General features: G+C 39.4%; 1 protein-coding gene across 2 annotated transcripts in view; it reads left to right on the plus strand.

Annotated features, from left to right (window-relative positions):
* adam22 (ADAM metallopeptidase domain 22) overlaps positions 1–21,094 on the plus strand; it is a 58,739-nt gene extending 37,645 nt beyond the window's left edge. Inside the window, exons 7-31 of one of the 2 annotated variants that reach the window (XM_020607267.1) lie at positions 98–164; positions 317–393; positions 926–1,000; positions 2,365–2,436; positions 4,289–4,455; positions 4,546–4,630; positions 4,927–5,017; positions 5,112–5,163; positions 8,587–8,686; positions 8,765–8,836; positions 9,442–9,534; positions 10,604–10,684; positions 10,770–10,820; positions 10,904–10,967; positions 11,089–11,194; positions 11,296–11,415; positions 11,563–11,731; positions 12,564–12,675; positions 13,419–13,509; positions 13,748–13,801; positions 14,559–14,759; positions 15,173–15,273; positions 15,669–15,735; positions 19,425–19,548; positions 20,523–21,094. In XM_020607267.1, coding sequence (XP_020462923.1) covers positions 98–164; positions 317–393; positions 926–1,000; positions 2,365–2,436; positions 4,289–4,455; positions 4,546–4,630; positions 4,927–5,017; positions 5,112–5,163; positions 8,587–8,686; positions 8,765–8,836; positions 9,442–9,534; positions 10,604–10,684; positions 10,770–10,820; positions 10,904–10,967; positions 11,089–11,194; positions 11,296–11,415; positions 11,563–11,731; positions 12,564–12,675; positions 13,419–13,509; positions 13,748–13,801; positions 14,559–14,759; positions 15,173–15,273; positions 15,669–15,735; positions 19,425–19,548; positions 20,523–20,543 — 2,313 coding nt within the window. In that variant the 3' untranslated portion in view covers positions 20,544–21,094. The remainder of the gene's footprint in view (positions 1–97; positions 165–316; positions 394–925; positions 1,001–2,364; positions 2,437–4,288; positions 4,456–4,545; positions 4,631–4,926; positions 5,018–5,111; positions 5,164–8,586; positions 8,687–8,764; positions 8,837–9,441; positions 9,535–10,603; positions 10,685–10,769; positions 10,821–10,903; positions 10,968–11,088; positions 11,195–11,295; positions 11,416–11,562; positions 11,732–12,563; positions 12,676–13,418; positions 13,510–13,747; positions 13,802–14,558; positions 14,760–15,172; positions 15,274–15,668; positions 15,736–19,424; positions 19,549–20,522) is intronic. The other variant, XM_020607268.1, reaches the window with a different exon arrangement.
* Positions 21,095–21,100: the final 6 nt, after the last annotated feature.

A 21,100-nucleotide genomic window follows, 5' to 3' on the forward strand; every position in this document is an offset into this window, starting at 1 on the left:
GGGAAAAAAATGAAAGCCTGTATATCGCTCTTAGCTGTGGTGGCATTTGTCTTGTTGAACCACCTTTAATTTAATTCCTTTATGTTGTATCTTTCAGGAAGATGTCCACATTCACATGATATACAAGTCTGCAGGGCAAGAGGGATTTAATGATCTTCTGAATGGTAAGACCATGGCTTAAGACAGGAAGAATTTAATGTGCAATATATATTCATGAAAGTAAAATCTATTTGATGTTTAGTCATGCTTTACCCACTGAAAGTGTGTCTGCCTGCTTTGGCAACTGTTGATAGCCATTAATCAATCTATTTCCTAGGTGATCTCCCAGAGCTACCTTTTCCCAGCCCTCCCTTCCCTGGGTCAAAAGTTGTCCACAGGAGAAAAAAGAGACAGGTATGAGTCTTCTGCAGGAATAATAGCAGAGGGATGCTGATAGTCATGTTGCCTCCACTTTGTGTGCACATGAGTATGCGTGTTTGTGTGAGTGGTAATTATCCTCTGGATGTTTATCTAAACTTGATTGCTTTGTTTCCCGCCTGTATGCTTCATCTTAATCCACATAGCTAAAGAGGGAGCACTGTTTCCTCGCTGTCCTCCTACACAACAGCTCTCCATCCCTCCCTTTTCCTCTTCTTTCTCCTCTTGTTTTTCATAAAATATTTACATTATATGAAATAGATTTGTTATTGTTATTTGGAATTTGGAGCACAGACAAACCTGGTTTAGCTTTGCAAAGTTTATTTTTACTGATTTGTCGTCTCTTTTCTTGGTGACGAAGAGATGTGAATTGATCTTTGTGTTTACTCTGTACTGTTATGAAATTCTTTTTGAAGTTGGCATTTCTTGGTTGAGGAAAACTGAAAAATGGTGTCTGTCTCTCTGCCTGTTAAAACTGAGAAAATATGTTGTTTTTTCCCCTCCTCAGGCTTCACATGCATCACACAGTATAGAGGATGAGACCAAATACATTGAGTTGATGGTGATCAATGACCATTTAATGGTAAGGTTTCAGCAGTGACGATGTTGATTAGGTAATCAATGAATTGTCACTTTTGACAGACTATATGCTTTATATAGAATAGAAAAATGAACTTTCTCATATATGAATGTTACATATACCGAATTAGGAGAATTTTATTTTGAAACCAAAAAGTTGTTTTTTATGTTACCTACTTGCCTGCTACCCACAAATTCTTACATTAAACAATGCAGATGTGAAGCGTAGCCTAATTTGTTGGCTTGTCTGTGGTGCTGTCACTATTAAATGATAACTAAAGCTGTGACTTTATACAGAAAGACTTCTGTTAAAGAATCATTTGTATTAGTTGTCTGTGATAAGTTGGTACTTTTATAAGAGGAGTTTAATGCAGTGTTCTCTGTATTAGCTGTGATGCATTTTCTATAAACTCCTCTTAGGAAATGCATCACAGCTAATACAGAGAACACTGCATTACTCAGAATAGCATTTAAATAATTTTAAAGTTTGTCTGGCTAGCTGGCTATTGAAGTTCACATTATGATTTGTCATGCAGCCATCCTGGTTGCTGCTGCTATCTAGTGTTTGTGCAAACTGGTGCAGGGCACAAACAGATAAATTAAGTTATACATATCTACATTTAAAGGTAAAGGCCGGCATTAACCAGTATTTTTCAGTATGTCATGAAACAACCAAGACTAAAAAGTAACTATTATTTCAAATATAAGAAGTAGCATAGTGTTATAAAAGTTGTGCATTGTAGTTTTTAGTAAACATGTTGGAGACTATTTCCAACTCTGCATTACTACACATCTGGTGCTCCTGCAGGTATTTCTGATAGCAGGACATGTATTATTGATTCATTACAGTGCCCATGTTCACTGTAATAAAGACATGTGTCACTCTGTGGCTCATTGGTGTGTTTTCAATAGTTTATGGGTAACCCTGGACCTATGTGACACAGAGAAGCATTGCATATCAAGCTTCGGCTGTTTGTTAGTAGGATTGGCTCATTTATGTTTTTGTTAATATAAGAAAATGTAGACTATTGCTGGACCTATTGTTAAATACTGAGAACAGAATGCTGTAGAATGCTGGGTGGGCCCAAAGCCAACATTATAAAAGTGCTTGCACCTTTGAGTCACTCCAAAAAATACCCTGACTGTGCATGAAATAGAAAATATTTTGATCCAAATGTGCCTGTCCAGCATCCACTGGGACCAAAATTGTTTTCTCCACAATAACAGATATTTGGAGTGAATCGAGTATGCGGTGCTTTTTATTTATTTATTTATTTTACGTTTAGGTGGCATAAAATGAATTTGTTGTATCCTACTTTTCCTGCATTTCGTCTCAGTCATTTTCTCTCTCTCTCTTTCTCTCTCCAGTATAAGAAGCATCGGCTTTCTGTTGGGCACACAAATAACTATGCTAAGTCAGTGGTCAATATGGCTGACATGGTAAGAATTGTATTGATCCTCTTCTTGGAAGGCTTGCCACAAGCACTCCTAGGTATTGGAGCTGTATACACATTGTGCTGATTTCTCATTTAACCAACCTCACTCTCCCCATTTAAAAACCTGCCCTACTTCATAATGTGCTGCAAACAGCCATTAACCAGCTTGTCCTGACTATTTAGGTTTGGAGAACTGAAGTAGCAGCGGCATCTCAACAGCACTAGGCAGATAATTCAGTGTTTGAATATTTGTAGCCACATCTGTGTGCTGTGTTACTGAAATCTGACCTGCTACAGGGTCATGTGTGTAAGCTGATAGGTTGGTACAGCTGGAGAAAGGTCAGGCCTTTTGTTATGTCCTTGAAGATGGTCACATGAAGCAGATTCTGTTTGGGAAGAAAACATTGATTTCATCTACAGTATGGAGGCAACATAACTAGGTATGCTAAATGTTATAGCGGTTTCATAAATGCCACAGTACATGCAAGTATACAGAAAAAAATAATAGTTAGGACATGTGTATATATGCAGCATTATTAGTTTGCAACAGGAAGTGTCATTGTTATGGGCCCTTCCCAATTTAATCACTACCCACTGTGGAGTGTTACGAACAGGAAACTCTAAGTCACCATGGATACTCACATGCCCTTTTTATTCAGCTGTTAAATATAATAACATCCACAAAACAATTGACATTTATTGTAAATCAGAGATTTTTAAAAAATTAATTCATACATACAATGGTATCAGACAAATCAAATCAGTTTGAGACAAAATGGTGTTTTTTTTAATTTTACGTCACTGCCCATCCTGTGATTTTTAAATGTAAACACTCCCAACACTGTTGAATGCTCCTTTGGTTTTATTAGGCTACATTAGGAATAATACAGTGTTTCGAGCCCAGATTGGCTCCTTGCCACATACAGTTTTTGATTCCTCTATACCAGATAGGGAGACAATTCTGGCTTGAAATTTCACACTTGTACTACCACTTTTAATACTTTTTGGCACTTATAATAGTTTTTAGGAGGTTCTTGGAAAGTACAGAGGCAGACAGGACATAAGGGCAGAGTGAGGTATGACATGCAACAGAAGTCCCCAGCCGTAGCTGAATTGGAGACTTTGCGCTTGTGGCTATCAGGACGCCTCATAAAACAGATATTTTGAACTGAGTGTTTAACTGTGCTGCAAGCCTTCAGGAGACAGTAAACACAGTTATAGTGTCTTGAAAAAATCACCTAGACAAGAAAGATGTGATTGTGACACACTCGTGATATTAACCCCACCATAAAAAGGCAGCATTAGATTGTGTGATGCTGACTCTGCTTTATTGTTCGCTCCACACTGGCTGGTTTGCAACAGCCCTTAATATGATGAATTCTCCACACAAACAGCGATGGAATGGACAGGGTGTGGTTGTAAGAGCCAGATGGACTAAACAATGCACCATCACTTTGCTCTGTCAGCTTTGTCTTGCGACTGTTGGTAGTCATCCTAAACATCGAGGCTTTGCCCTGGTGCTTCCTCCAGTGTTTGTTTGGCCCTGGACTCCAACAGATTTACATCTTATGAAAGCAATCAATATTTTTTTGTTGTCCAGTTTGCTCCTGCTTTGTCTTTATACTCTTACCCTTGTTGACTCTGTCTAGTAGCCCAAAATATGCTGCTGTCTGATGGTGGCAGGATCAGACTGACGGACTGACTGGTGCCGTCATAATGAACAGCTGGAGATGTTGCTGAATATGAAACATGCCAGTTAGGTTTAATATGGATCTGCCATGTCATCTGAGTTGGACACAGACTTTGAGCTTATAGTTTTATGACTTTTAAAAGACAGCTTTGCTCTAATTCCCCAGATTTTCAAAGAACAGCTTAATACCCGAATTGTTTTGGTTGCCATGGAAACCTGGTCCGCTGACAACAAGTTCAGCATCGACGATGACCCCATGGTGACACTGAGGGAGTTCATGAAGTATCGCAAAGACTTCATCAAGGAGAAGTGTGACTCTGTTCACCTCTTCTCGTGAGTCTGAATACTTAAAGATTTTCTTGTGAGCGCAATGCTCAACTTTCTTAAAATTTAAAACATACTTTTCTTTTTCCTTCTTATTAGAGGGAATCGTTTTCATAGCAGCTGGGGTGGAGCTTCTTATATGGGAGGTGTTTGCTCCCTCACTAAAGGAGGGGGAGTCAATGAGGTGAGTCTGGAATCACAAATTAATGATCACAGATTTTTCAAAAAAACTCATTGATCACCACTATCTTCCCTAAAAATGTGAATACAGAGCCTCTATACCACACTCTTCTCTCTTCTCTGATTTGAATGTCCATACTGTGTATTTATTTCTGTTGTTTCAGTTTTGTAGCCATGCAGTATCTCTTACAAAGGAAGAACCAGTGTTCCCAAATTTTCCAGACTAATCTAATATTTTGTTTAATTTCTCTGTCCTGCTCTTCCTCTCCTTGCTCTTTTTGTCTGTTTTATTTTTTTCAGTATGGGAAAACAGATGAGATGGCCATAACCCTCGTTCAGTCTCTTGGGCAAAACATTGGCATTTTCTCCGACAAGAAAAGGATCCTCAATGGTACATAGTCGGAGCTTAATGAGTTCTTTGTTTATTTTATATCACTAAATATTATTTAAGCCTCCTTTGTTTTTGTTTTCTTTTTTTTATTCAGGTGAATGCAAGTGTGACGATCGTTGGTACGGCTGTATCATGGATGATGTTGGGTATGCCACTTTTACATTTGTAAATTTTCAGGTCATAAAAGGACACCATGGTCATCTGTCACAATACATGGCAGTGTGTGTCATCAGAGTTTCATCAAAGTTTCTCAAACAAATTCTGTGATGAAAATACATCTTGGATCAAATATTGTGGTGAGGGTTTAATGTGCAGATATGACTTTTTTGTTTTTACAGTGTTATCAGAATTTTTCCAGGTAATTTTAATCACAAAGCTGTAGTTTGGCTTTATTGCTGACATCACATCCCCCAAAAATTGATTGTACAGTCATCTGCCAAAGCATTTATTTGCTTTTTATTTTAAAGGGATAATCAACAAATAGCGAAATGAAATTGGACTTAATAGTAGTTACAAGTTATCAGTCACAGTTAACCTAAACACCACAAAGAAATGTGGCTACTAAATAATTTGTTAAGCATTTCAGGGAATTAAAGGTTGACAAAATGTTATAATCTATATAAAATGAATAATGTAAATGTTGGTTTAAAATAGACTGTGTGGATCTCTGTATTCTTTTCTTCATCAGGATAAATATACTGATATGAATATTAACATTCATGGGCGTGTTATTGTAGTTTTGTAAATAACCACTAGGTGTCAGGCCAGGGTTATTTTCCATTTGATTTCATCTTGTTTATATAACTGCACTGGGCTTCTCTCAGCAGACATGTGTTATGTAATATGTTGCTTGTTAAGATTAGAAAATATGTGATAAATCAGTCTATGTATGTTATATGCAGTAATCATGTTTTTCTTAAAATGTGTTTGCGTATATCAGTAGTGCATATACAGTGGCTTGTGCTATGTGTGTGGCCCTGTGATGTGTGTATACCCCTCTTCTTAAATACTTCTCGCGTTCCCCCTATATCCTGAATGGGACAGCAGGTGAGCAGAAGCTTGGCTAGAACGTTCCCTGTGCTGTTTTGAACCAAATGGCTGCTGCGGAGAGGTTGTCAGTCATCACAGCCTTTCCTGTTTCATTCAGCAGCACTACAGCCGCTGTGGCCCCTCCTCTTTTTATTCAAAAGATATGAATAAATGCAGTCTGTCTGCTTATTTTACATTGACTGTATTTTTCATTATCAATTTGTACAATTTGGCTTATATGTACCTCTATGTATATTCATCAGTTTTTTTTGCTGATTAACCAAGCAAATGTTATTAATTTGGTTGTTCTGATCATTGACAGGCTCCCTCTCCCCCCTGCCCTTTGAAAGTCAGGACTTTTCATTAGTTCTTTTTATTCATGTTTAACCGATTGAAACAGTCTGCAATGTCATTCTCATCTTAGGCAAATATTTGTCTAGTCACATTCCCCTGTAACAATGGTACTTTGCCTTGGCACTCCCTGTCCACTCCCTGCTCTATTTGGTTAACATAATAAACAAATTGAGATCATGAGGTCACTTGACAGATGACAGGTGACCATGTGCTCTGTTGAGCCTGTCTTCTGTGAAAGGACCTGGCCTTGACTTGAACTGTGGAAGATAAAGCCAATGGTATTTCAGACACTTGTATTCAATGAGTGACCTCAGTCATGTCCATTGACAGAAGTTTGGTTTCCCCCCTCAGCACCTGCATGTCTGATCTATCTAATTGGACTACTGCAATTTTTTTCAGAGGATTTGGCTAATGTGTGTGTGTTTGTATGTATGAACCTGTGCGACTTGATGTTTGTTCATACATGTGTTTATTCCTCTGTAGTGTACGTGACATCTTAAATCCTAACTATACCTAATATACAGTAAACTTGGCAGAGAGCACAGTTCTTAAAGAGATGCACAGTACATTTTCTGCACATGCATTAAGGTCAAGTTAGGATTTCTATTCCTAAAATTTAGTAGTTTTTAAAAAACTTTTATTTCTTTTGTTTTCTTCTCATGAAAAAAAGGATGTTGCCACAAACAAACCAGGTCAAAATATGTATTTAAAATGTTTTACCATAACAAAATATAATTTTCTGATCTTATTAATACATATTGTGTGAATTATACTATGACAAGGACACACCGATGTGTCAGAGACAAAGCAGCTCACATGACTATAGCAGAGAGATGTAATGCATTATGGTTCACATGCTGCCATGCCTGCTAACAACTACTAAGGGGTGATAGGAAGAAAGAAGGAAATGAAAATGTTTTACCGAACTTCTTCTGGATACATGAGATGTTTCACACACTTTAAATAAATCTACATACTACAGATAAAAAATATGCAACTATTTGTATTTGAGTCTTTTGGAATACATATTTTGGCTTGTTTCATCTTTGTTTCACAAGATTTTGACATGACTCAACCCTGGCACAAATTTAGAAATCAAAGATTTAAATCCCACCTGACAGCTGGAACAGTTTTCTAAAAATGCTGTAGTGTACTTCATCCATCAGTATTGCATTGTCCGTCAACCATCATCTCTGTCGGTGACTTCACTGTATATCAAATAGCTACGACCCCTCAACACCCGACTCTGTTATTGCATTGTCTCTATTATGGGTCCTGATGACCGTCAGAGCCACTCCAGTTAAATACATATGTGCCTGCAACAATATTTAAACAACAATAGTGATATTTATTTACATTTTTAAACATTAATTAAAAAAAAAAAGTACCGTTCAGCTTTGTATCAATTCAATTTATTTGTATTGCAGCAAATCACAACAGTGTTGGTGTCATTGAAAGCATCAGAACAAACATTTGATTATAAGTGGATTCAAATAAGTGTAGTCAAATACGTCACATGTTGATTGGGCTCCTCTTGAATGTGTCATCAAGCCGGACCTAACAGTTTTACTGTAAGTGAATCAGAGCAATCACATGGAGCATTTAACGGTTGATGACACCCACAGCAGAGCGTCACTCCTTTTCAGAGAATCTCTGACTGTGAAAAATTGTGAAATGTGGAAGAACCTGAGGTGATTATTTTTGGGGCACAATATCAAATGACAATGTAATAACAGTTTAAAACAATCATCCACCATATTCAGGGTCATTTCTAAGACAAATTCATAAATGCATCTTAGATTCATCTTCATTTTACACAAACATCTTCACAATCTGAGATGTGCTGTATATCTACCCCATGTTATAGTAAGGATCTCCTCTGAACTGTGAGTATGGTAGACCTGTGATTAAACCTGAAATATTGATGGTGTATGGTTTCTCTTGTAAAAAATACAAGCTTCACAAACCTGCTATAGAACTGTCTGTAGCACTGAAATTAAATGTGAGGGGGCAGAAGTCAGTTTGTATGGGTAAAGCTGTTTACAAGTACACTTTTGAATGCTAGTTGAGACTTTGTGCTATAGTGTTGTTTTGGAGGAAGCCTTCTTTCTCCCAGTATTATTTGAGGATGCTGTCTGTGCTGTACCCACGGTAACGGGACAATATGCTGCGGTTGTGTTGAACAGCTTCTACCTGCCCAAGCGATTCTCCGATTGCAACGTGGAGGAGTACCATAACTTCTTAAACAGCGGTGGAGGAGCCTGCCTGTTCAACAAACCCATGAAGGTACACCTCTCTTTCTCTCTCACACACACGTGTATACTGTACAGTAGTAAATGTTAATTCTTCCCTTTTCCCTCTCAGCTGCTGGACCCTCCAGTCTGTGGTAATGGCCTTGTGGAGCCAGGAGAGGAGTGTGACTGTGGGGGCCCAGTGGTGAGTTAAATGAGACCTTATGAATACAAACAGGGAGATGAATTCTAAAGGGTTAACTTGATAATTATTAAGGTCAAAGTGATAAACTACTACAACAAAACCACCTGCTGTGTTACATTTAGTCTAGATGGGAAGTAATTTGAACTAAAAATGTAATTTCACTGGATAAATGAAAGAGCTGCATACATTGTTATTGCCTGGTTACAGAATTGTTTTTAAATGCATTATGCAAGTGTTACATGAAAGACAGAAGCATCAATTCTTTAGTATATTACTTGTGTGGTGTAGAAGATAATTATTTAAGAATGTAATTATGTAAGAATGTTAACACTGTTATAATCTTTTTTTAGTATATTACTTGTGTGGGTAGAAGTGAATCATTTACCGCTTGCAAACCAATGATGGTAAGATGATGTCATGGGGTAGGACGGGATAAGTCAGACTTCTTCCTACTCCATTCAAGCATATACTAGGTATAAGATAATTGATATTGGATTATGTGTATGTGTGTTGTCATATCAACTGTTTTTACATGCTTGAAAGAATAAAATCAAATCAAATCACATCAAAAGGCGACAACTGAGAGAAGATTGTTTGTCTTTTAGGAGTGTGCCAGAGAAGGAGAGAACTGCTGTAAGATGTGCACCCTGACTCAAGGCTCAAAGTGTAGCAACGGACTCTGCTGCAAAAGCTGCCAGGTAGAAAACAGGCCACAGCTACACAGTGTGTTGTCTGCTTGGGTGTTGCTTGGTAAAACAGAAGCACTGACTGACCCGATGCCAAGCAGAGGGAGGAGTCCCTAAGAGAATAGACTCATTGCTTCCATTCCCTTCAGTTCTTTTTGCTCTCTTTGGAAACAGGCTTTGGATAAAATCATTAAAGAGAAAACCTGCTCAAAATCAGTGAAAAAGCATTAGGTTACATTTTGTTTCTGAACAAACTAAACCAAAATTGTTCTCCACAGTTTTGAAAAATAAAAAGTACAAAACAGAAATTGACTCCTGCACAGTGTTAACACACAGTGAATTGATTAAATAGCTACATTTTGGTCAAGTGACATTGATCAGGGCAAAAGTACATACAACCGTGCACTCGCATACAATCAGCAAGTCCTAAGGACCAAGCAATCAACAGTCTAAGAAGAAGCTGGGAAGGGGCAGAGACTTCCCACATACACAATAATAATAATAAAAAAAAATCTATTATTGTTTAGCAAAAACTGCCAAAATAAACTAGTGAAAAATCATAATTCACAATAAACCTCTCAGAAATGATTGAAAAGAAGTAATAAGAATAAAAGGCAAATGGTTTACAAATGTTTTGAAAGGTGCAAGACAATGAAATGGTTAACTCAAAAGTATACAGTTGGTATAGACATAATATCCTAATAGAAAAAGTTAATATATATTCAATTACCCAAAAAGTTAAATGTTTCACTGGAGCCCACCCCATGTACTTAGAAGATTTGCACTGTCATAATAATCACTGTGTTAATAAATATGGCAAATTCCAGACACATCAAAAACAGAACATATAATAGCCTGTTACACCTCCCTGGTGCACTACCAGTGAATATAATATAGCTATAACATCCTTTTACTCTTATAAAAACCTAGAATTTGAATATTAGGCATATCCCAGAAATAACTAGGCAATGAATTCTGGTGGTGGATTAAAAATTCCATATTAAGCCCCTGGTCCTTTGACAAGAGCCCTAATTACAGACACTGTCACAATCTGTGTAATCTTTATGGCATGTTGATGCAGATGGAGTTTATGGGGGTTGTGTGTCGAGATGCAGTGAATGACTGTGACATCCCAGAAAACTGCACAGGCAACTCTAGCCAGGTGAGTGTGCCTAATGTTCACACAGTTTTCTGCAGTTGGCGCTCTAAGATTTTCTAAGGTCCAAGGTTTTTTGTTTTTTTTGCAGTGTCCACCAAATGTGCACAAGATGGATGGCTACACATGTGAAAAGGACCAGGTGAGATGTTTGGGTTTTTTACATTTAAAAAAGACTTTTTAGAAGTACAAGTGAGTTTTTTAGCATTATATTTCTCTTTCCAGGGCCGCTGTTTCAATGGAAGATGCAAAACCAAAGACAGACAGTGCAAGTACATTTGGGGAGAGAGTAAGTCTCATATTCATTCCGTGTAGGTGGAAGTACACAACACATCTTCCAGCATTAAAAACCTTTGTTAGAGATGAACCTGCACTAGATCTTAAAGCTGTTTGTGTCTTGTCTCCCTCAGAGGCAACAGCGGCGGACAAGTTCTGTTATGAGAAGCTGAATATTGAAGGTACAGAGAAAGGCAACTGTGGGAAGGACAGGGACACCTGGATCCAGTGTAACAAACAGTGAGTCGGCCCTCTGTCACTGAGACCCATGGTGTTCTAGGCGCTTCTCTCGAAGTAATCTGTGGTTGTGGTTAATCTGTGGTTGCACCTTTGTGTTTCAGAGATGTTCACTGTGGGTACCTGTTGTGCTCAAACATTTCACCTGCCCCACGGCTGGGAGAGTTGCAGGGAGGCCTGACCTCTTTCTCAGTGGCTCAACACAGCGCTTCTCTTGATTGCAGGTACACATCGTTGAAGAACAGCGCTCACAGGTCAAACTAACAGTATATATTGTTTGTTTTTCATTTCAACATCTATGTGAATTCACAGAAAACACAGTCTTCCTCTTGTTACATGCAGTGTTAATGACTGTCATGTATATTGTCCAGTGGTGCTCATGTGCTGATCGATGGAGACACAGACCTGGGATATGTGGAGGACGGGACAGCCTGTGGGACAGATCGAATCTGTTTCAATCACAAATGTGTCCCTGTGCAGCAGTTCAACTTCAGCACCTGCCCCGGGGCCACCGACAAGACCGTCTGCTCTGGACACGGGGTAGTGAATGCCCCAAACACAAACACACATGTACAATAGGGTGGTCCAAAATCCCAAAACCCCAAATTCAGTTTGAGTCACTGCAAAATCTTGTACCAATTACTAAAGAGAATGCATGGATACAATGTTGCTTGCCTAGTCCCAGTTTTAATCATTTAGAAGGTTCTCTAAATGATTCATAAAAGCCTCTTTAATTTAGTTTTATGTCAGATTGATCACTCTAAGAGGTGTGTAAATCAAACAGTTCCACCAGAGGTTCTGACCAAAAGGTCTCAGTAGCCACACCATTTAAACATCAGCATTGTTCCTAAAACCTCAAACTAAGCCTCTTGTACAGTGTTTAGCAGTAACACATTATTTGTTGTCAAAGTTTTGTACTTGTTGTTTTGTTTATGTAAAATCATTTAAACTGTTAGTTTTGAGCATCAGCATAAGATGTTGGCTATCAGTAGCTTAACTCCCTTATTTCATTTTTGAAATCGGAAACAAGGGAGTCACCCGAAAACAAAACCTGGAAATAAAGGTGCACACAGTCGACAATGGCTTGGACCACAAATCTTGAGGAGCTGATACCTCAGTTTACCATGAACGATGTTGAAAAATAGGCTGAGGAGGGATGCCGAATCCCAAGAGCAGTGATGTTGAAAGGAAGGTTGAAGGTTTTAAAATATCTGATTTGCTTTCATCTGATATTACTCACTGAGCAAAGCAGGTATTCCAAAAATGCAATGTCCAAAGTGTTCTTGCTGACCAAATTTAAAATCTGAGACCACTTGCTTATGGGACGAGGCCAAAACCTTCACTACCCACATTTTTCATTTTCATGCTTTAGGTGTGCAGCAATGAGCTGAAGTGTGTGTGTTACCTGGGCTGGGCAGGAGAGGACTGTAATTCCACGTCTCCTCTCAGCTACCTTGTGGTGGGACCCACTGACTCAGACTCAGGTAGAGCTGTTAACCCATTTCCTACCTGCTGCCTCTATTCATTCCTCTCTCTATGGCTCGTATTCTGCGTTCTTCTTCTTGTCATTTATTCTTCTCTGCACTCCATACCTGTATCTCACCACTTGTATACCCACTTCATCTCTTTCAGTTCTTCTTTTATTATGCCAATTCTTTGTCAGTGTTTATATGTTGAGTATTTCATGCTGTTTTCTTAGTTTTTTTTGTGTTCATTGCATTTTTCTTTATTTTAGCTTCTGTGTTTGTTTCGTGTCTACTCGTTAAAACCAGCTGCATTTGTATTCGGTGAACCATGCATGTCACTCTTATTTTCACACTCATTCTTTGTCGACAGGCTGATGTCTTTGACGGAGTGACTTAAGGTCAGATTTGAGTTCCTACTTCATTGTACTTATCCTGTCTCTGATGTCACCTTCTGGTCCTCTTCCCCTCTTACCCACATTTCAGATCACCTCTGTCGTCTGAACATTATTGGGCTAAAAATAACCTGTTGTTGTTGTCCTGAATGGGAAACTACTGCCCTTCTAAGGTCCCTTGCTGAAGGGTGGCAGCGGTTTGGTTGTTCCTTTAGTTCTCCATTTAAACTTTTCCTGGCAAATGCACTGTGTCTTGTGTGCTGCTGCAATGTTTTGTGGTTTGTGTATCCCCATGTGAGTCGTAAACCTAAAGAAACATATCCAATTAACACACATTTGGCTCCCTCTCCCTCTCTTCCTCTTTCTCAGGTATCACCAGCACAAACATCATCATTGCAGCCATTGTAGGCTCCATCCTCTTTCTTGCCCTCATACTGGCTGTTACAGCCTGGTGCTACAAGTAAGTGACCCTGTAGTCTGCAAATATGATTTATTTATTTAAATACATGGTTCCCAAACCAGTGGTTGCTCTCACAGTAAAGACAGTTGTGAATATATGCAACCAATGACAAGGGGTCTGCTTTGTTTTGGGGGTTCACAAGCCATCAAGGTGGGGAATCACTACTTTATAATATGCAGTAATTTGACAAAAGCTGTATTATTATTGGGCTTAGCATTACTTGTACTTCTCTTCACAGGAGTTACAAGCAGAAACGCTATGTTGAGTCTGAGGTTCACCGAAGATTCTGCCGGTTTGCTCACTTAAACTATTTTTCATATGTTGCATTTAAGATGATTGTGCTTCAGGAGTTGGGGTTAATGTCACACAGTGGTTTTTATTGTTGCTTAACACAAAGTCTGTGGTTAATAATCATAAGTCTTTGATTCCAGTCCTCTTTCACTTAAATTATCCAAAACCCAGAGCAAAATGTGACAAAACAGCTGGTGAGGAACAAAATATTGTCATTGTCCTGTAAAACAAGCAGTGAAGGAAGAAGAATATTTTAAGTATTTATGTACCAATGATGCAGTGAACATTTAGTCTGTTAAAAGCGATAGTCTTGCCATCGAACTACATTTTAGTAAAAATACTATAATCAAAAGGTACTTACTGTAAAGTATCAAAGGTTTTTTCATACAGATGCATTAAGGTGTAGCCAGCATTTTACTGTTGTAGTTGGTCAAGGGTGGAGCTAATCTCTACTCCTTTATATACTGATGGGCACTTCAATCAAACCATGGTTTGTGAGGTGGTCGTGTGTAAAAATGTGTAACAGTAGTTTCAAATAAATGTGGTGGAGTGAGAGGTACACCTATTCCCTCACAATGTAGTGTAGTAAAAGAATAAGGTACTTTACCTCAAATTACAGTAGTGGAGTAAAAGTACTTAGAGTAATTATTTTCCTGCTTGTTGTTGAACATCATACACTAATGAAAACTAACTTTGGGAGAATCTAAAGGTGTTAAGACTGTTATTTCCTATTTAAAAGCATTCCTCTGTATTTCCAGGCAAATGCCCCCAGGTGACTATGTAACAAAGCCTGGGGATGCAGATTCCTTTTACAGTGACATGCCTCCAGGTGTCAGCACAAACTCTGGCTGCAGCTCCAAGAAGAGGTCAGCTTGTCTGTCGCATCTGCAGATTTGCACCCTGTCCTTCACTCCCTCCATCCCATCCATTTCTCAGAACATCTCACTGTTTGGCTTCAGGTGTGCCATCTTCATCATCACTCATTCATTTGCTGGCTACTGTGTGTACATGTGCGTTGACTCACTGGTGTTGATACCACGCTTTGTTATAATCATGGCTTTGACACTGTGTCTCTTTCTGTGAACATTTTGGAAATTAGCCAAAGCTGTTTAAATTGATGAACATTTAGCGAGAACTAGGCTCCTTTCTCCACTGAATGTCACATTCAGCTTCTATGATGTTATTTCATGGCTCATAATGTTGCCATCTGCTGCAATGGTGTCTTCATCTTCTCCTTCATTTACCTCAGCCTTTCCTGCATCTCTACATATGCAAAAGGAGCAGCATAGTGTTTAATGATTTGTAGCAGCTTACTGTACTGGTAATATTCTGTCCATGATATGTGTGTGTGTGTGTGTGTGTGTGTGTGTAGATCTAATGGGTTGTCCCACTCATGGAGTGAGAGAATCCCAGATGCCAAGCACATCTCTGACATCTGTGAAAACGGGCGGCCGAGGAGCAACTCGTGGCAAGGTAACACACAAATCCCTGCTCGTGCATAAGAGGAAATAACCACACTGAATTTTGGGCGCCTCAAAAAGAAGGCCTGCAATGAGTCTGTCCCCAGAACAAATCCATTTTTAAAAAAGAAAGGAAATCACCTCATGTCTTAATTTTATGTACAGCTAATGTCAATTAAATATGGCACAGAGCCTGTGTCAGAGACAAAAATAACCAACCATAATGTGGTGGGTCTTTTACTTATTTAAACCACTGGAGTGCTGACTTTTTCCTAAATTTGTTTTAGGGAAACAAATACATTGTAGCCCCATTTAGACATTTTCTCTTACATTCAACATATTAATATTTGGCATTTAATCATGTCTAGTTCTATATAAAGTGTGTGTTTATATTCTGTGTCTCTCCAGGAAATCTCAGCGGTAATCGTAAGAAACTGAAAGGAAAGAAGTTCCGTGCTCGTTCTAACTCCACAGAGTAAGTCAGCTGATGGTTTTGCGAGGTCAGCGAACATTTGTACATGAGATTTGCAGATAAACAGAGGTTCTTGTAGAAAATAGACTAAGAAATCCTGTGAAAAGACCAAAACAATGTTTTATTGTATCTCTCAACATCTGCTAACTTTCTTGCCCTTTCTCTGACCACAAGCGCATTTGTTTCTGCCAAATTCATAAACCTTTTAAAAAAGGTCACAAATATTGTGTAAATTAAAAAATAAAAATAATTCTCATTAATGTCCTTAAAGTGCTGGGCAGCGAGGTTTTCAAATGTTACAAATAACAGTGTATTTTTTGGGAACTATTTTCGCCTGTGGATTAATACATATGTGGTGCACTAGAGTGTATTTTTAGCACTGACAGGAAAAGACTAGAGCCAAAATAAACAATGCCTGTTCACTTAATAAACATGTCAGTAAGTGCAACAATGTGTCTCATTTCTGTATTTTAAATAGTTAGTTAATTTAATACTATAATAATAGTTAAGTGTAATACGCCACATTCAGGGCAGGTTTTGGCAAACTGATAAAATTAGATTAACACAAACATTCTGTTTATTGTTGGTTTTGGGGTTTTTTAAAATTAGATTAGTTGACAATAAGAACATAAAAAATATTACCTGTCCTTTGAAGGCATAGTTCATAGAAAATTCACACAAGTATGGAAGAAATGCTTCCCTTGTGTTGCACTGAGCCTCAAAAGCTAGTCAGGACAAGACGGTGCACTCTGATCTGGCTTGTGAAGTTGTACTCCACCTCTAAATCTTTACTCATAGCAGACATTATTTACATAGATGCCTGTGAATGAATAATTAACAGCGTGTGCATCGACTGCCTCCCAGCCTGGCGTTTTGGTTGCTTTGTGGGTTTGGAGGTCTTGGCATCAGAAGCGGTCTGCAGTGCACATTTGAAGCATGAGACTGAGTAACCGCTTGAAATTATGTGACATATTACCAATATGCAACTGAGCCTATAACACACGACACAAGCTGTTTGTGATTTTCATGGTGCTGTTTTCATCTGAAACCACACACAGGTCTGTCTGCCATCTTCTCACCATAATCTCAGTTGCATTGGGGTGTTTGTTCAGGATATCTTTGCTCTGCTCTGCTTTCCTAAAATATTTCCTCTTCCTCTCTCTCCTCCCCTCACTTGCTTATTTCTGGAGATTTTCTGTCCTTTCCATTTCCTTTCCTTCCTTCCTTTTCTCTCTTCTCCCCCTCCTTGTGTTGTGTCCACCACCCCTCCCTTCACCTCCTACAGGTATTTAACCCCTCGCTTCAAAACAGAGTTTTATGATGTAACTAAATGGGTAGAAGATGTGAATAGAAACACTCAAGGACCTTACCTTAGGTATTACTTCAGACCATGTGCTGTGCCCCACACGCTTGTCTAAAACCCTCACCTTTTGTTTGATTTTTTTTTTTATTTTTATTTTTATTTTGGTGACGACAACTGAGACTCGGCTCCAATCTGGCCTGTTTTTGGAGAAGTTTAAAAGCGACATCTGAGAGAAAGTGTTATTAATAGCCGGCATGCTGCAACTTGGAGTTGTTGCTGAAAATAAATAAAAAAGTTGTTCTGCTTTACATTACATCATATTTGTTGCCCAGTTTAAATGAAGACATTTTTCTTAAGCTGCATTTTACTTTGTGGATTTTAATTTCCAGCTGTAGTGTATTGATGAAAAACTGGCTGCTATACTGCCAGTGCTAGTGTTACAATTATAGTAGTCATTTTATTCCTAATTTCTCCTTATCCCCTCCTTTGCTTCTCCCCTTCAGTCTCGTTACCTCTGCATGTTCAGTGTTGTTTTGTCTGTGTCGGCCCTGCCTCACTCCCGGTGACCTCACCTGCTTTCACATCAGTGTGATGTCATTGTTGAGCCAGTCTTTTTTGGGGCGCTGCTCTGACATCATCACTGTGCTGCTGTGACAAACTGTAGGCCACTTCTCTGTGTTCAAGGTCTACAGATAATCACAGACACAAGGTCTCTCTAACAATGAGGAAACTCATGTGCAGCACTGGTCCCATCTTCGTAGTGCACTGACTGTTTCTTTCACTTCTCCAAGCTTTAGCAACAATCAGTGCTGTAACCTATAGACCTTCACTGTGACCAGGAGCACATTCCTGCCCTCTTATAACATCTACTGAAGGACAGAAATGGTACAGAGGAGTGGAGCGATGTGGAGGGTTATATCAGAGAGCCCTGGTTCCTGAACTAAAATTTGTTACCATCAGCAATGTGACTATTCAGCTATTTGTAGCCCAAGAGTAGACGAATTATCTGTTTGAAAACATTGCCACTGTTCATTATGATGTTTTCTTACTAATGTATATGCATTTAAATTAAGACGCATAACATCTAACAGAAGAAAGAGATACAACATACTGTAGACATTTACATCGAGAAAAAGGCTTGATTATCCAATCTAGTTATATGGGAGCAAAGACAGTAGCACAAAATACTCTACTGACGTCATACATCAGTATGACTACTGCACAACTTGTTTCATTAGATTTTTAAAATATGCAGGTCATCCACAAAGTGTTATAAGTTATTGCAAATTGTAACACCAGCAGCTAATAGTACAAACGATGTTTTGGGACTAAGTGTGGAGCTAAGGAAGCTGACTGAATCATAAAGCCAATCACGCAGTGAGGTCAGATAAAAAATACAAGGCACTGCATAAAAAAATAACCACTTATCAATTCCACTTCCAATGACACTAGTAAAAATATGAAAATATGTTGACAAATTCAAAAACAAATCAGTCAGTTCATCAGTGCTTCTGTTTGGCACTATGACACAGCAAACTAATGGGAAAAGCTTCATTTCTCAGAAAATGATGACCGCAAAATGACGTAACAGAATTATTTAATAATTCAGAAGATGTTGCTTTCAAGGCGTCTGTTGAAAACCCTCTGGAACCAGCAGCTCATCCGACTTCTCCGCTCTTTCCACTGCCTTGGCCAGTTGCAGGAATTTCAGATCACCACACAGTAGCAGTGTAAACAAGCTGCTGTACATGGGTCAGGCTTTCTGTGGCTGTTTCACTAGACTTCCTCTGACTCTGTGTTTGTTGTTCTCACCCAGCTCCGGTCTGGTCTGTCGTCCCAGTCACCTCATCGTACAGCATTTATCATGTACACACAATAACTTTTCAAGACTACATAGTGGCTCAGCTGACAGTGGGAGTTAACTTTAGCAGTACGCTTTTTTAAGTGGCTAAAGGTGAATTTCTGTGATGGTATTTCATAAAGAAAAAGTAGTGTGGCAGTCTGAAACATGGAAATTACAGGAGGAAACTAAGACTACGCCCACACCGCTGCTGGGAACTATGTACTGCTGTGTACAGGGGAACACAATCTCTACAGAGGTTGCCTCTTAAAGCTAAGCTCCAGTCACACTTGTTTTTTTTTAAACAATTTTATGATCTCTCAGCAATAAGAGCTTTTAAGAGCAACCTCTCTATGTAGGAAGGTGAAAACTGAAAAAATTAGAGCAGCTCAAAGAGGATGTTGCCCAAAATCACAGATCTAACATTAGCACTGCTTCCTGGATCTGACCTCATTTTTTAATCTGTGTCTTTGACCGATGTAACCACCCCTAAACCAACTAGAAAAGAAGAGGCAATATTTTAATACTGTCACTTCCTCTCTTCCTCAGGACACTATCCCCTGCCAAGTCTCCCACCTCCTCTACAGGATCTATTGCATCCAGCAGGAGATACCCCTACCCCATGCCCCCTCTCCCTGATGACCAGAGGAAAGCCAACAGGCAGAGTGCCAGGGTAAGTGTCAGTCAGAAAGACATTACATCATTTAAAGCCACATTATGACACTGATCTATGATGACTCCATTTCAGTCCAGTGGCGACTGTGTATGAAGTGGTTAGGAATCAAATCCTTTGGCGCAGATTGAGTTATAGGCCAGCTGGAGCTGTCACTATCAAAAAGGTTAATTATTGGGCCAATATCTTAAATAGTGTGGTCCCGAAATAAAACTTGAATCTCAGTAGTCATAGAAGCCACTGGTGCACCCATAATGGGTGGCTGTGGCTCAGGAGGTAGAGCAGGTCATCGGTTTGATCCCCAGCTACTCCAGTCCATGTGTTGAAGTGTCCTTAAGCAAGACGCCGGGTATATCTCGTGTCACTTATAAGATTGTTCCTATGTCCTTGGCCGACTTGGATGTTGGTTCCGGTCAACCGAGGACATAGGATGTTCCAGGTCGCTTATATCAGCTCTGAGGAGCGAGGACCAAGGGTGAGGATGCATGAGACCATCCTTTGAGGAAGTTTATTGTGAACTGACACACCACTTTATCAGAAATCAGTTGGTGATTAGATGCTTCAGATAAAGGATCTGAGGAAAGGACATCTCATACTGTTAACATTTCCTCCAGTCCTTTCTCCTCCCATGATTTCCTTGCATCTTCCTTGGGTGAAACTAAGACACAAGGAAAAGATGGAGGGAAACGACAGCGCTCATAAGAGGCTTGGGATGTACCCACTGAACCCCTAGCTATTCTTGGTAATATCACTGGTGTGTGAATGTGTGTGCAAATGGGAGAATGGCAAACTACGAACACTGAGGCATCCTAAAACACTGCTAATGAGAATGATGTTTTAAAGGATAAGGTCTGTGGTACAGTGTGTTTTAATCATAAGATCACCATACATAGGAAGTGAAGTGACTGACCAACAGCTAAATGTTCAAATATCTTTTCTTTCTGTGCTTCCCCAACCTCTTCTTCTCTCTTCAGCTGTGGGAGACTTCAATATAACATCAACTCTGCAAAAGACCTTGAGGAACTACATGTATCTCTCCTTTTCTATGAATGGAAAACAAAAATGAAACAATACTGACTCTAAGCAACTGAAGCGAAAGAGAGAGAGAGAGACCCCCACTGGAGTGGAAATAGATAGAGGTGTGTGTGTGTGAGTTAGTGAGTACAAGCATCTCGGAGGCTGTCTAGCCAGATGTTCATGGCGATGCGGAGTGTCAATGGAGAAACCACATTCACATGCACTCCAGGCCAGCTGGAGCTCAGCCTGAGCTATTCCTGACTGCTCAGGCCTCACCTATGGGTCTGGAGACCCCACCATGCCGACCTCCATACCTGTTCTGAAACCATAACCCTTGACACATCCTCCTCAGATCGGCTCTTATCATTCTCACTTCACCACTACAAGCCTCTGAGTTGTTTGAGCTCCTCTCTCGAAGGAGCAGCAGAGCCAGAAGCAGGTCAACATATCGCTGGATTTTCTGGATCATTTTGACGCACGCAAATCACTGTAGAGATTCCAACACTGTATGCATGACACAACCATGTTTATCAGC

This window comes from Monopterus albus, unplaced genomic scaffold (assembly GCF_001952655.1).
Source record: "Monopterus albus unplaced genomic scaffold, M_albus_1.0 scaffold84.1, whole genome shotgun sequence".
Taxonomy (NCBI): domain Eukaryota; kingdom Metazoa; phylum Chordata; class Actinopteri; order Synbranchiformes; family Synbranchidae; genus Monopterus; species Monopterus albus.